The sequence below is a fragment of the Anneissia japonica genome, unplaced genomic scaffold, assembly GCF_011630105.1.
Source record: "Anneissia japonica isolate Jap-2015-1 unplaced genomic scaffold, ASM1163010v1 scaffold281_len866295_cov195, whole genome shotgun sequence".
Taxonomy (NCBI): domain Eukaryota; kingdom Metazoa; phylum Echinodermata; class Crinoidea; order Comatulida; family Comatulidae; genus Anneissia; species Anneissia japonica.
The window spans coordinates 798094-814176 of NW_022728190.1; the positions used below are offsets into that span (position 1 = coordinate 798094).

The following is a 16083-nucleotide window of genomic DNA, read 5'->3' on the forward strand; positions in this document are numbered from 1 at the left end:
CGGAAAATTAATCTCAAAATCGAGTTGCCGTCCCCGGCGTTGTCACTGATGTCATATGATTTGTGTGCTATTTTTACCAATTACCCCTAAGTAAAAAATAGTTGAGCCATGTAGTACATTGTAAATCAACCCAGAAACCCGGTAGTTTGTTGATTGTTTTGTTGGTAGCGCCCCTTCGCTGCCAAAAATAGGTTTTTGGCATTTGCGTCCCCGGTGACATCGTGAGGGGCATGATGAATGCTGGTTACGATTTCGTGGCACATCGATTGAGTATTTTCATTCATCTGGCCATGTAAGTCAGTGGCGTATCTAGATGTCTTGAAATGGGAGTCTGATGGGTTGGGGCGCGAAGGTGAAGTGGGAGGGGGCTCGATGATCAGTTGAGGGGCGCTAATTTGCAAACTAAGGTGATTTTAGGTGATTTTTAACTACTTAACACCGTAATTTGAAACCAGTGCCAGTATAATCTGAGGTAAGCATATGGTTAACATAAGCAAGAATTGATTCCAATGAAACTATTTATCATCTTGATACCTTCCGACGAAAATTGACCCATCCGGCGTCACGGCGTCCCCACAGATCGATCTAACGTGACTTTGTTATGTGGGTGTTTTATAGATTATTGAGAATGGTAATATTACCGAAAAAAGAAATAAAATGACAGTTGAATGACCAAAAAAAACTGGAGACAATAGTTCGTCATTAGAAGTTATTTAGTATAACTTTATTCGGAAAATTAATCTCAAAATCGAGTTGCCGTCCCTGGTGTTGTCAGTGACGTCGTATGATTTGTGTGCGATTTCTACCAATTAACCCCTAAATAAAAAGTAGTTGAGCCATGCCTAGTACCTTGCAAATCAACCCAGAAACCCGGTAGTTCATTGATTGTTTATTGGTAGTTCGCTGCCAAAAATAGTTTTTTGGCAGTTGCGTCGACTGGTTACGATTTGGTGGCATATCGATTGAGTATTATCATTCATCTGGCCATGTAAGTCAGTGGCGTATCTAGATGTCTTGAAATGGGGGTGGGGCCTGATGGGGCGCGAAGGTGAAGTGGTGGGGGGAGGGGGTCGATGATCCGTTGAGGGGCTCCAATTTGCAAAATAAGGTGATTTTAGGTGATTTTTAACTACTTGACCGTGATTTGAAACTAGTGTCAGTATAATCTTAGGTAAGCATGTGGTTAACATAAGCAAGAATTGAGTCTAATGAAACTGTTTATCATATTTATCGCACAAGGCAGGACAAAAAAATATTACAATAAAAGATGATGCAAGGATAATCTATGAAAGTTTTCATTAAGAAGTAAACTGAATTCCAATGTGGCACTACATCAAACCAATTATAAACATGGAAGTGTACAACGATAAATACGGTGAAAATGAGCCTAAATTGTCATAGAAATAAAAAGCGCGAAAGAAGAACAACATTAATAATAATAATAATAATAATAATAATAATAATAATAATAATAATAATAATAATAATAATAATAATAATAATAATAATAATAATAATAATACTAATACTAATACTAATACTAATAATAATAATAATAATAATAAAAATAGTAGAACATACAAATTCAATAGTAAAAAGATTGGGGGAATCACAATATAAAAGCAGTACGGTAAATATTTAAATAATTAATCACTTTGACTATTTTATTTATTTACCTCGCTCTTAACATTATATATTTTTTATTTTACATACTTGCGTCCATTGTGGCCTAAATGTTATGCTATGTTTCTCTATTTCCTTTCCTTTTTTTTTTTTTGGTATTTTGGTCAATATACTATAGTCTGTTTATTATACTGTCGGCATAATGTGGGAAAGACTATTAATCTCCGTTCTCATTACAAACTGTTTATTACTATCAATGTATAGGCCATCTGTTCTATTTTCTCTATGGTATAGGCCTACCCGATTTTAATTACTCTCATTATAATCCGCATTGTTATTATTTAACTCCTCCCACTACAGTGGTTATATGAGTCCACTTTTTGCTAGTTTTTTTCATGTACCTTGATAAAGACCTGAGGATAGGTCGAAATATTGGTTTTCTCCAGTAAAGTGTTGCTGAAGTCTATATAGAGTAAACAAATCGAAAGAAAACAACAAAGTGTGTAAATGTAAACTATTTTCAAGTTCATTCAAAGAAGGGATGTTAATAAACAGTACAGAACAAATCGGCAGCGGTCGTACTAGTCAAGTGGTGCAGCAGCTAAGGTAAACTCAAAATTTAATGCATTGTGGATATTGCTCCGACATGACAAAAATCCGAGGTGTTAATTGGAGGAGCTGTCTCGCTATCAATAAAATACGGCATGGTCGGAAGAATATACAATTTAATATAATTATTTATATCAGTACCGTATTTCATATAATCAATGGTTGGTTTTAAATGTTTGCATATAAAACCGTAGTCTTTCTGCAACAGTTTAGAAATGTTAGGAATGACATTAGAAAACCGTTACTATTCATATCAGGATCGTTAAAGTCACTAAAATTTAAACTGAATTTGTTATAGCAGTATAGGTATTTATTTTGTTGACTGAGAAAATAATGTAAAACAAGGCTTAGCTTTGACAATATATGCCAGGATCAGTAAGTTATAAAACCTATAGCCTTCTTTTGAAAATGGTTTTTAAAATGTGGCTTGGTGGCCTGTCTATATATTCATGAATTTCTGCAATACTATAGCTGGTTGTCTTTGTAGCTCAACACACCGTACTTCATGAATCCATTACCAAAAACAAAAATTGAATAGATATTTGATTGATGAAAACAATTTGCAAGCTGTTCGTTCCAGGCCCGTCGAATTCTGGCAACCTATTTTCACAAAGTTCTTTCGTCGCCTTGGTCATCTCTTTTCTGTCCTATGCCACCAAGGCTGAGGGCCGGACGCTTGTCTTGTCAACTAACTTGGTACAAAACAGTATTTATTCCAGCCAATGAGCCTCTTTTCGTGAATGGTCGATATACAGTAGATTGCCCTGTGCTCTCTCCACAATCTCTATCTCTCACCGTTTTGAAACACATATAATTAGAAAAATAAACATAAAGTATACGGGTCATGCCCTGTTTGGCTGTTTGGTATTTTATACCATGAGTGCTATATATACCTTATATTATTATTATTATTATTATTATCGGGATTCAATATGTCGACATTAATTATGTCATCATCAGGCCTATATATATTCATTTTATTTCAGTTGTATTTCTTTGGGTCTATTATGGTTAGGCATATACTCAGGCACGCTTACAATACCAGTATTTACTTTGTAGGACTATTTAATCTGTTGGTTCTTTGCCAACGCTTTGTGTCTTGGGATATGAGACCAAGTATTATTAGGCCTAAATGACCCCTAGCAGCAAAGATCTATAATAGTACATCCTTTAAACACGTCATAGATATAAAACTCTTTTTTCCCAGTTCCTTGCGTGTATGTGCGTTGATGAATTAGTTCCCCACTGGATTTGGATATAGGCCCATATAAGCTGATTGTTTGGTGATATGTTTGTATCAATCATAATGTTTTCTATAGTTTAATTTTTTTAGATCTTCGTTCTAATTTCGAAATATTTTTATGTAGATGACTGGTAGTAAAGGTAATTAGCTACGTAGGACCGTTGGTTATTTGTCATGTGAAAGGACTCAATAAACTTATCCTTTTCAGAATTCAACATTATGTGGGTAGCAACAAAGTTCGGCAAATTTATTTTGTAATTTCAGATAAATTCAAACAATGGACAAAAAAGGTTGATTAGACTCTTCAAACATGTAAACATGCAGAGAGGAAAACGGATTGTAAACGTAAGGACCGGAGATTAAATGACCTCCCATATTCACCGCATTACTGTAGAAAAGCAAACCGTTTGTAACGGAATCAGATTTACCTCAGTGTTTTGAAACGCATCTTGAAAACTATTTTATTAATATGAATGAAAACGGCAAAACGGGAAAGTCATGCAAATTTTCTAGGACAAAAAGCGTCGACTATAGTGTACAGACGAAATGTCACCAAGATTGGAGCGGGGAGCAATGTCAACTGCAACCGATTCATAGCCATCTTACCAAAAATCAGCAGAACGCCATGATAATCAGAGACAGTAAATTAATGGTAAGGCGACCAAAATATCTTACTATGAGTGATAGCCCCATGGTAAATTCACGACGTAAAGTCACACAATCCAGAAACGCAAATTTATTGGCAAGAAACGTAACTCCGAAGTCGGAACAAACAAGCCCGTGTGCTAGTAGACCGATATCAAATATCATCAAAGTTACTCTTTCTCGAAGGAGTTTAAAATCTGCCAATGGTATACCGCGACGATCAGAAGAAGCTAGACAATCGAAAAGAGGTTCCATCGTTTCCTACACACGATTGGGAAAAACTGTTTATCGCAATGATAACGTAACTACTGGAAAGAAGAACAGATCTATGACTGGAACTAATAAAAAAGAAAAATCAAAGACAAAAAATGTCTTAACTGAATCTGCTTCAGACATACCTCCACTTATACTGCGACCAGACAATAACGTGTTGAGAAGCTATTGTGATAATAAAACAACTGCAAGAATTATTAGATGGTTACACGATGTGAACGATCAATCGAGTTTCGATGAAGTTGACACTAGTATCATTGACCTATAAAAATGACTGTTTATAACTAACATCATGGTTGCTATTTCTTCTGTGATATTATTCATAATTTGAAGGAAGAATAAATTCAGCTTATTTTATGAAGTTCATACACTGCACCGCGCCACCTGTAGGCCTATTGAATTATAACAATGTGTTTCATCCTTCGCTCAAATAATAGACTCAAGTTTTTTAGTAAAAGAAAACAATCTTTGAACCCTATGATTGGACGGCAAAAATACGACACCCGTTTAAAGACCTGTACCCCGTCTTTCAACTTCAGGGCCTCAAGTTGAAAGACGGGGTACCTTTCGCAATAAGATTATAGGTATTCAAGTAAACATAACATCAAATCTTGGCTATGGTAAAGACGTTTGAATTTCAACGTCAACGTCAAAGCTTAAGTTAATGACAAAGATAAGAAATCCTAATTTGAATTAATACACTACAGACAAGTGAACATAATTTGTTGTGCACACCGAGATTTTGCTGTTGTTACATTGCCAGTTCATGTTTCTTCTTTGTTAGAACAATGGTGTGATTAGCTTTGACCTTGGTGCCCGATATCAATCAAGTTGAAGATTGTTTAATTACTAGGCTACAGTTTCTGCATCATCTTAATAGATTAAATATGGACAATCCCCTCATAATATATTTATGTTTCTTTTAAACCATGTCACTGGTACCAAAGTACAATTCTAAAGGCTACTCTTTGCTGGTACTGTATATGATGATAAATTGCTATATTTGTACGACATATATTCTTTGAAGAAATAATAAAGCAATACAGTATCCTTGATCTGCTAAAAATCGATCATTGAGTCAGCCAAACATTCACATGTTCTGCCTTTTGTGCACCTCACTGCATGTGTTTAATAGTTGATACGCTGTCTTTTGTCCCGTTGAAAAACTTCGTTGTCGCGCATTATCGATCTTTGTCCATTTGTCTAATTATTAGCTATCGATATAGTTAGTGTTACTAGGTGCGAAGGCGCATTAACAGAGACAACTCAGGCGCGGGGTTTCTACTTCTTTCCTCGTCCGTCTGCTTCGGGATTCATAAGCTTACTATGGTTTTCAAAATTGAAACGCACGAAATAAGTGGTAAGTCTTACAAAATTGTCAGATTAAAGTGACTTCTCTTGTTTGGTTAACTGGATGCTTAGATTTTTAAAGGATTTTCGATCATGAGGGTAGGCCTTAAATACGGGTACCTCATTGATTGAATAACATGCACCTTAATGCAAAAGTTGTTTTAGGCCTACTACTAGGCATTGTGGTAATAAACAAAATCAAACTATATATTAAGGTACTGGTATAGCCTACTGTACCAATAAAGTCAAAACAAGCCATAAATGATTACCTAGAATTATTAACTTTCAGAAACATTTTGAACCTTTTGGTTAGGTCTACCTAGTTGACATTTTTCTTGGTGATACTTTAATATAGAATTTTGCATTCTTGGAGACGGCATAAGTCCTCGGCTTCCTCAAACGAGCAGCGCGTCACCGAAGACACCTCAACCGAGCAAGCATCTTTACTTAGCACCTCAACTTGCTCAACGTTCACATGGATCGGCTTCCTCGGGATCATTGCCGTCGATCAAAGAACAGATGACGTTCTCAGTTAAAGGCTTACCAAAGGTGATACATCTTATGCACACTACACAGGATATAGATTACACAGAAGGAAGAAAGGAAGCAGAACATACAATAAACAAATCAGCAGAGAATGTTGTTAAAAGACCGGAAACATCTTCAGTTGATGCTCCCTCTTTATTCTACAAAAGACCAATGAAAAAATATGCAGATGAAACACTCTCTGCAATTGGGCATTCTGCGCTTCCAAGACCAAAAACAAGCCCACGTGATCCAAATATAAAAACAGAGAAAAGCATTCAAGCATCCGCAAATACAAACAGGAGCAACGGTGGCACAATATCACTCGATTCCTATTTTTATTGTAAGCCAACATCTCCACAGGGGTTTTACCCTATTTCTCTGAGAACATCTGGTTTGAGAGTTCGTCATGGCCTTCGATCAGTAATGCCACACACACGCAGCTCTTCTGCGTATGATGCACAAATCGAGTGTATATCCAGCGCAATTCATTGTAACTCAGCGAGTGATGTTAAGATTAAAACATTTAATGACAATGAGGATTTTAGCAGCAAAAAAGATTTAGTAAAAAGGGACATCACGATAAAATTTAAATCGGATTCAACATCTGGAAATTTACCGCTGTTTGAACCACTTGTTAAATCTTTAGTAAAAAGGGACAGGAACATGATTATTGGCTTGACTGCACTTTCGCGACGCCATTGCCAAAGAAGACAAGAGAACAGTCAATCAAATAGTGTTTCTGAGTCTAAAATAAAAGATACACCATCATTACCAGAAGAAGAAATGCCGAAACAGACGATTATCAACCAATGGCTAGAAGACTGTCCAAATAATACTGGTTGTACTCCATTTGATTATTCGACTTCCGAAAGAAAGACTATTATTTTGAAGGTACCTACAACAGCAGACGAAACAAAAGCCCACCAATTAGCTTAGCGAAGGTATTGATTTATTTATCACCTACTTTAAGAAATTGGCTATTAAGTTTGGAGTATATAATAATAATATAATTAATAGCCAGACAATAGCGCATCATGCCAAAAAGTATAATGATACCTTGACAATACCTTGCTTTAGAGTCAAGTTTTGTTCACTAATTGAGTGAAGGGCTGCGGGGATATAATTGAATTAAATTAATAATGAAGTATTGATTTTTAAAGAATAATTTAATTCTTAACTGTCACAAACAAATTATTACTTTGCGCTCCAGTGAGTACATTTATTGTTCTATTGTTAATATCATATTATTTATTATTGGTCTCTGATGAGTGCACGCTTTAACTGATGGGTTGTTGTTCTGGTACACTGGATAAACCGAATGTACTCATTCAGCTTTCTAATACATAAGTAGGAGTGAAGAATACTACCCCTCTTACTCTTTTGGAGTCCTTAGGTGGTTGGCTTTACTCATCAGAACCAGGTAGATGTGTGGGGTCCGAAGTCCGAACCAATCACGTTGCACCATCTGGATATCGCATTCGATAGGCCTTAGAAATGAATTATAGTGTATATTCTTTTGTTTGATTGATCACAAATTTACTACCATCAACCTTTACTGGTTCATGGAAATTTTAGTCGGCCCACTTAATATCAATTTTCTATGCAATAAGTACCACATTTCTTGTGAATAAAAAAAGAAAACATACTGTTGGTCCTTTTTTACGTTAGGAGTACAGGTGCAATATGATTGATATTGATACAGGGCACACAGGTATCTAACAATTTTACTATTTATCTATTTATATTACAAATTTTTTGAAATAAAGGATACACTTAGAATTTTAAAAAACAGGTGTTTTACGTATTTTTGTTTAGAGTAACAGATCTCACTTTCATTTTAGTAAATACAATAAGATGTTGTTGGTGATGACAATGATGATGATGACGATGTTGATAATGACGATGATTATGATGATGATAAAGGCCTGTTTACACTATTCCGATAACGATCAACGATAAAAAGCAATTGTTGATAAATAAAAAGAAATAAGAGAGGTTTTCACACTAGCACGATTCGATAATGATTTATCGTGCCTAAATACGATAACAAAATATTTGCACAAATCAAATCAAATGACATTAAGTCATCGGAAACGATAAAATGGTAGTGATAAAAACGATTTTATCGTTTTCCCATGATTATGACGTGATTTTATTTTATTTTTTATCGTACACACGATAAATAGCTATCGAATCGTGCTAGTTTGGAAACTTTTCTTATCTCTTTTATTCTCTATATTATAAACAATTGCTTTTTAGCTTATTATCGTTGATCGCTATCGTCATAACGTAAACAGGCCTTTAAGGTGGTTGGTGATACCATGGAGGTATTATAGCAATAATATCCTATGCTGATAGGCCTACAGCAGGGAGACTAATAATGCATGTTTCTTGTCGCCTTGTGTTCTCCATGGAATCGTATGAGACGGTGTTTGATCGACGACCGTCCGTAGATCAGTGTTTGATCGGGAACCATAACCATAACCACGTTATACCCCCTCTATCAGCTAATCTCCCACTGGCTTTGAGCGGTCTCGAGGGCCAAGCAAAGATACTAGAAATACAAGATAGAGTTCTACCATTGTAAAAATGAGGCGGAAGTCGTGCCCAACGTAGGCGGCGCCGTTCTTTTTAACCATGCAAGTTTCCTATACTTCGTGCCCAACGTACAGGGCGCCCTTCTGTTGCTAAGTATATCCAGACGCAAAAGGCGCCCTTCCTTTTCCACTAATGGAGGAAAACTTTTTCACTAAGAGTGCGTCCGTCCGGCGATGCGATTCTGCGCTGTATTGTTTATTCTTTACTGATTCATGATTATGCTTTAATTGTTTTGTGTATTATTTGGATAATAGCAACGATTTCTACCGCCACCAAGGAGGTTATGTATTCACCGATGTCACTGTCTGGGTGTCTATTCCAGTTTGTTTTTATATCTAGTACTGTATCTTTGTTGAAAATTGATAATAAAATACGCGACGACTTGGTAACGAAAGTTTGGCACAAGTTTATTTAGATCCAGCTGTAGGGGGCGTCCCATTTTTCGTATTCCCACCATGCATTTCGGTGGAACACGATGGAACCCTTTTTTGTACGGTGGAGAACTCTATCTTGTATTTCTAGTATCTTTGGGCCAAGGCAAAGAGAGGATCGATTGACATCGATACCTACCAACCAAGTACTAGCGGAGGATGATGACCGGGAAAGAGGAGGCTTCAACAGGTAGGCCTACGGGAAAAACCTTTACGAAGGAGGAGGTAAAGCAACATGGAAACAACAGCAATGAGAAATGGTTAATTATAGATAACAGTGTGTATGATATAACACGATGGATTGACAGACATCCGGGAGGAAGGAGAGTGATACGTCATTTTGCCGGGCAGGATGGAACGGTAATCTGCTTTTTGCAACCGTTGATGTTGTGGTTTTGGTATCCAGGGTAGGCCTAGACTAGGCTAGGTAGCACTATCCAAAACTTAGGAGACTAAGCCTTACTACATGTCTTCAAAGACAACTTTTGAGACCTTGGTTTATTTGTTTTTTTTCTTGGTCTTTAGAAGCTTTAGTCTTAAATTAATTAGAAAAAAACTAATTATTGTACTAAAAAAGGTGAAATATTTTTTTAAGATGCAGGAAAAGGGTCTTTTAATTTATTCACATTGGAGGTAGTCTTTTAGTAATTATTAGGAGGAGTCTTAAATAAAGGGAGTACTATATCAGTATTTATATAAGCCATTACATATTTTAATTATAGTAAGTAACAATATTTACAGATATTAAATAATTTAATTAAAAAAATAATGTGCACAACTTTATAGGCAGGCCTATCTAGGCCCTACATCATCATTATATTCATCAAATAATATTATCAATTATCATCATTAGTACCAACATTATTACACATTCATCTCTCCATTTATATGGAAAATCCTTTTCCATATTAGCAGTTCATCTGGTTGCCATTCTGTTTTTACTGTTGCCATTCTGTTTCTACTCTAATTGACTTTTTATATGTTCTTATCGCAAAATTCCACTCCATCGTTATTTAGGTCTTTATGCCATTATCAGTATTTCATACTATATTACTTTGTATTTTCTGTGATCCATTTACAGTTTTTGTTTCCTGTTCCTTCTGGTATACTGTCCTTTTCATACTTATTAGAGCAGTTTGGGAGCTTTCTCTTCTCAGAGTACAGGTTTTAGTTTTACTGATGTGTGACATTGCATTCCCACCCATAAATTAGATGCTAAATGCACAGCTGGTAGTCCTATCTTGAAATTTTTTTATTTTGTCATTTATCTTTCTTGTATTTTGTGCATGTTTTTGCATATTATTGATTCTTTTCCAGTCTTTTGTTTTCATATGTACAATATAAGCTTTCATAAGAATAAATTAAGAAAACGAAATCAATTTATTCATTTCCAAAACTAGAAAAAAACTTTTTATCAAATTTCTATAAAATTTCTTTCATTATTTTGCTGTTTCCATATTTTCTATTTAAGGATGCTTATACAGCCTTTCACATAAATAAAGAAGTGACAAAGAATTTCCTAAAACACCTGCTAATTGGCCACTTAGCACCTGACCAGCAAGACAATGTAAGTACTTTAAATTTTTGTTTAGTCTTCTCACCTTGATTTTGTAAAGATTTTGTGCCAAACACCAATATGTACTGCATTTTGATAAATTGAAGGAAATAAAAAAAATGTTATAACACAAACGTCTGTTTTTACATTTTGATGTTTTTTATATTAATTTTAATTGTTGATATTACTTTTGTATGTATCACTTAGGATCCTATTACAGAAGATTTCCGTGCACTAAGAAAAACAGTTGAAGGCATGGGTTTATTCGAAGCCAACCTACCCTTCTATGCTGCTCACTTGAGTCATATTGTTATTTTGCAACTTGTAGCCTGGCTGTGGATGCATTACTTTGGATCTGGCTGGGCAAGCTACTTATTTGTGGCCATTTTGATGACTACAGCGCAGGTAAGATAGGCCTAGGATTAAGAACTTGAAAGTGGAATTTTTAACATATTTTGAGGCATTTACATCTTGAAATCAAATGTACAATTATATTAAATTATTTGTGTTTTGCTGAAAACCATTATAAAATATTAATTTTCTATTTATGATATAAATTAGTGTGAAAATTTTAATTCAATTTTTTTCAAACACATTCTACATTCTTTAGGCCCAAGCTGGCTGGCTCCAGCATGACTTTGGTCATTTGTCTGTCTGCAAAACGTCGTCTGCTAATCATGTGTGGCACAAGATAGTCCAGGGAGGTATAAAAGCTGCATCAGCTTGTTGGTGGAACTACCGCCATTTCCAACACCATGCCAAACCAAACGTGATTGCCAAAGACCCGGATGTTGACATGCCGTACCTGTTCGTTCTTGGCGACTATGTCCCCGTACAGTGGGCCAAAAAGAAACGAGGAATCCTGCCTTATAATTTTCAGCAGAATTACTTTTTTCTGAGTAGGTTTTAAATTTAATACGTTACTACTGTATGGTATAGCTTTTTTTTTTGGTAATAATATCTAGAAATCTTAATGTTGAATTTCTCATGTACAAGAATCAAATTTATGAGAGCATCTTATAAGTTTGTTAAGCTGGTGGTGGCCACTGTTTGTGCGCTGAACCATGGGATCCTTAAAGACCTTTTGTACTTGGTTCAGTTCTATCATTGCTCTCCTCGTGTTACAGCTAGTGGACTGAAATGTGAGTTTCCATAGCACACCGTCTGCCAGATAAGACTTACAAATTGTAAGTGCAATATGACTTGCCTGCATGTGTAAAGGAAATACTTATACCTTCAGAAAAGAGTAAGGGATTATGAGGTGCGCTGCCCAATTCAACACTGCAAATAGGTCTTCAGACTTCCATTAGTTTTTCTTGGTGTATTTCAAATCAAAGATATCCAATCCAATACAACCCCATTGTTTTTTAAATAATTTTTTTTCAATCAGTATATATTTGATATGTTTTTTACTAAAATTCATAATTATATTTTTCTTTCACAGTTTTTCCTCCTTTACTTCTTCCTCTATATTTTCATTTTGAAAACGCAGTATTCATGATTAGAAAAAGGACATATGTGGTAAGAAATATATTTCTGATATTATAGTGCGAATATTATTATATAATATATACAGTAGATTAGTTTCTTGTCTTTGAGATTCCACCATTATTTTTGTACTATAAGTAATTAAAATTGCACTGCCAGTATAAAACTCAGACGGCCTCATACAATGTAGCCGGATGCGATTTATCATCAGGGACAGTCTTAGTTCATTGTGAGAATGTTTAATATTCTATAACACGACTGTCTCCAACACAAACCTATTGCGTCAGTGTTTAACTTACACAGACGCGATGGGGCAACAAATCGCTTGGGCTGTATCATACAACACTGTCTGGGTTGGCCTTTAGGATCAAAATTAGCATTTCAGCCCTTGTTATATAGTAGACCTGTCCACATCATCACATTGTGTGTGAAAAATGCCAACAACTTGCCCATTTATTGATGTGATACGACATCATCATGTCCATTCATATATGGGTGTGATATGACATCATCATACCCATATATGGGCAAATCATACATATTTATCATATATGACTTGATAGTTCAGACAGAGCTTTAGCTATGCTGAATAACCTTATTAATTTCAGTTCTATAGCGCTCTGTCCACATCACATTGTATGTAGCAAATGCCTATGATTTGCTCAATTATTGTTGTTACATGATGTCATGTCCATCCATAGTGATATGACATCATCATACCCATATATGGGCAAATCATACATATTTATCATATATGACTTTATAGTTTGGACAGAGCTTTACTTACTTAATTTTTAATATTGTTTAACCTTAAGGATATTGGGATGGCAGCTATATTTTTTACATTGCTGTTTTCAATGTATACACCATTACTTGGAGCATGGGGAACATTTAAACTCTATATGTTTGTAAGGTAATTTTGTGCAGCACTAATTAATTATTAGCAATCAGCATGCCAGTTGGCCGATGCATTTAATGCAGGAACATTTTAGTGCTTCTTTTTCACTATTAATATTGAATACAGTAGTTCATGTCATCAGAAACCTAGTTTATCTGACAGAGTGAACATGGGTTTGACTTCTACTGTTAAATGCACATCATTTTAAAATAATATGCATATTGATATTAATAATTTGGGATATGCATGTGTAGCAATTAGTGCCTTTTTGTAGATATTTACTTATATAGCCTAAGCATGTATGGAAGTGAAGCTGTCAGAGTAATACCTATGCAGCAAAAAACATGTGAAAAAAAAAAAAAAAAAAAAAAATTTAATATGATAAATAGAAAAAATTATGTAGGGGAAGTTGGAAACTAATTGAATGATAAATTGATTATTATATTTTTTACTTATTTTATTAATTTACATATATAGTATTAAAACATAAACACTTTGTTTTATAGATTTCTTGAAAGTCATTGGTTTGTGTGGGTTACTCAGATGAACCATATCCCAATGCAGGTGGACAAGGAACAGAACTCTGATTGGCTGACCTCTCAGCTTGTGGCCACCTGTAATGTGGAGCATTCATTTTTCAATGATTGGTTTACAGGACATCTCAACTACCAGATCGAACATCAGTAAGTTTAAGAAACATGGATAGTGATGATAAGGGGGTAGATCCAAGGGGATTGATCCATGGGTAGAGAAGAGAGAAGAAAAGAGGAAGAGGGGAGAGACAAATGTGGTATGGAAAGTGCTGCATGAAACCTGTATGAAGATTGTAATTTGTGTACCCATTGATTATATTTTAGTGTCAACTAGGCCACCCATCCCCCCCCCCCTTTCCGGGATGGTGTTTTTCTGGATCTGCCCTTGGTGAGGATGATGCCATTAAGGATGGTGATAATGAAGTTGAAAATAGTGATGATAACAATTATTGTTACGATGATAATTTATAAATTTATTTCTTGAATAGAAAACAATATTTTAAATTATATTCTATTTCTATCCTTAAAAGGATACAAGAGTGAAAAATATCACTCTAGTTTTAATTATGATGCTCTCATCGAATTTTTTATTCAATTTTAGCTTATTCCCCACAATGCCTCGTCATAACTTCATCAAAGTACAACCGTTGGTGAAATCATTATGTGCCAAGCATCATATTGAGTACCAGTCCAAAACCCTTTTCCAGGCATTCGGTGACATTGTCAGGTATGTATGTAGCCAAATAATATTGGAATGTCTACTTACATATATCCTACAATTTGTTTTTAAACTTTTCTTGACCAGAATTTGATGGAAATTGTCATTATTTTTACTCACGTTTACTAGAATTGTTTTAGTTTGTCTTTTCTTATTATTCATATCCCTGTTCATCCACAAAATTTACTGAGCTGTCACTTTTTGGATAGTTAAAAAAAATGATCTAATGTCTAGAAGGGAAGTACATTATCAACTCTGCAGCACTTAAGCCGTGTCCAGACTATCAAATATTATTTGACAAAAACATGAGACATGCCTAAATATGGTCATGATGACATCACATCATGAACATATATAGGCACATCATGACCATATATGGGCACATCATGACTATATATGGGCACATCATGACTATATATGGGCACATCATGACTATATATGGGCATACACAAGTTTTTTTGTTAAAGAAAATTTAATGTCTGACAGAGCTTTATAACAATTAAAAAATATATATTCAAACACACCATATTGTAGATTTAGCATTAATATTGAAAAATATAAATTTCTTGAAATGTTAGTATAACCCTGGTATTTGGTAAATATTTGTAAATATGGTGCTCAAATTGAAGTCCAGTGGGCTTAATCTCAAGATGAAGCCCATCTCAATTTGGACCTCCCTCTTTAGTTTGCAAAATTAGCCTTGAAAAGAAGCCCAGTGCTTCTTTTCAAGATAGTATAGGCTTCTTTTCGAGATAGTACATTACATACACTGTACATGAATTTCAGAAAACAAAATAAATTAAATACAGGCTTGGTTTATACAGTAGTTTAGGTGATTTAACGCTAGTTAAATACACTCCATGATACAGATTGATGTTACAGTGGGCTTTTTTACAAATTCATAAAATTTACAGCATTCATTTTGAAAAGAAGCGCCCCCCCTTTACTTTGCAAAAGTAGCCTCGAAAAGAAGCCCATCTCGAAAAGAAGCCCATCTCGATAAGAAGCCCATCCAAAGTTCACCAAAAAAAGAAAGCCAGGGCTTCAATTCAAAGTTTTACGGTATATGAATTGTGTTAACATTTTTTTTGTTTGTTTTAAAACAGGTCATTGAAAAAATCAGGGCAGATCTGGTATGATACCTATCATAACCTAGGTTAATTGGACATAAGTATGGGAGCTTTACTGTTATGGCTTGACCCCAAATTGAAGGAGCTCGGTTATCATATTTTATGATATTGCAAACAGGAAGCTTGTCAAAATGAGTTCAAGTTTGAATACTGTCATAAGAAATTGAGGTTGCTTAAAAAATTCCACAAGCAAGGGCCTTAAAAATTTCTTGCCACAACTCCTCGTCCATGTAATGGTTTAAAATGCTCTGTATGCTCAGTGGGTTAAGCTTGTCTGATAATTCAAATATTAAGTTTGCTGTTGTTGATTAGTCTGTTTAGGTCCTTACTTTACTCTTCTTTTTATACTATTTTCACTATTGAAGGAGCCGAAGATTCCCTATAGGCAAAGATACTAGAAATACAAGATAGAGTTCTCGCATTGTAAAAATGAGGCGGAAGTCGTGCCCAACGTAGGCGGC

At 35.0% G+C, this 16083-nt stretch overlaps 2 protein-coding genes across 3 annotated transcripts in view; both read left to right on the plus strand.

Moving 5' to 3' along the window:
- Positions 1-5604: 5604 nt before the first annotated feature.
- LOC117114022 lies at positions 5605-8062 on the plus strand. The gene is made up of 2 exons (XM_033257552.1): positions 5605-5753; positions 6099-8062. Exons 1-2 carry the CDS (start codon positions 5720-5722, stop codon positions 7205-7207), a joined length of 1143 nt encoding a protein of 380 aa, XP_033113443.1. The 5' UTR covers positions 5605-5719; the 3' UTR covers positions 7208-8062.
- A 1285-nt stretch (positions 8063-9347) lies between these two features.
- Positions 9348-16083, plus strand: part of LOC117113999 (acyl-CoA 6-desaturase-like) — a 15622-nt gene continuing 8886 nt past the window's right edge. Inside the window, exons 1-9 of one of the 2 annotated variants that reach the window (XM_033257517.1) lie at positions 9348-9660; positions 10772-10867; positions 11063-11260; positions 11466-11754; positions 12300-12376; positions 13159-13256; positions 13748-13924; positions 14376-14501; positions 15599-16077. In XM_033257517.1, the coding sequence (XP_033113408.1) occupies positions 9460-9660; positions 10772-10867; positions 11063-11260; positions 11466-11754; positions 12300-12376; positions 13159-13256; positions 13748-13924; positions 14376-14501; positions 15599-15653 (1317 nt within the window). In that variant the 5' untranslated portion in view covers positions 9348-9459 and the 3' untranslated portion in view covers positions 15654-16077. Of the gene's footprint in view, positions 9661-10771; positions 10868-11062; positions 11261-11465; positions 11755-12299; positions 12377-13158; positions 13257-13747; positions 13925-14375; positions 14502-15598; positions 16078-16083 lie in introns of those variants that run through there. The other variant, XM_033257516.1, reaches the window with a different exon arrangement.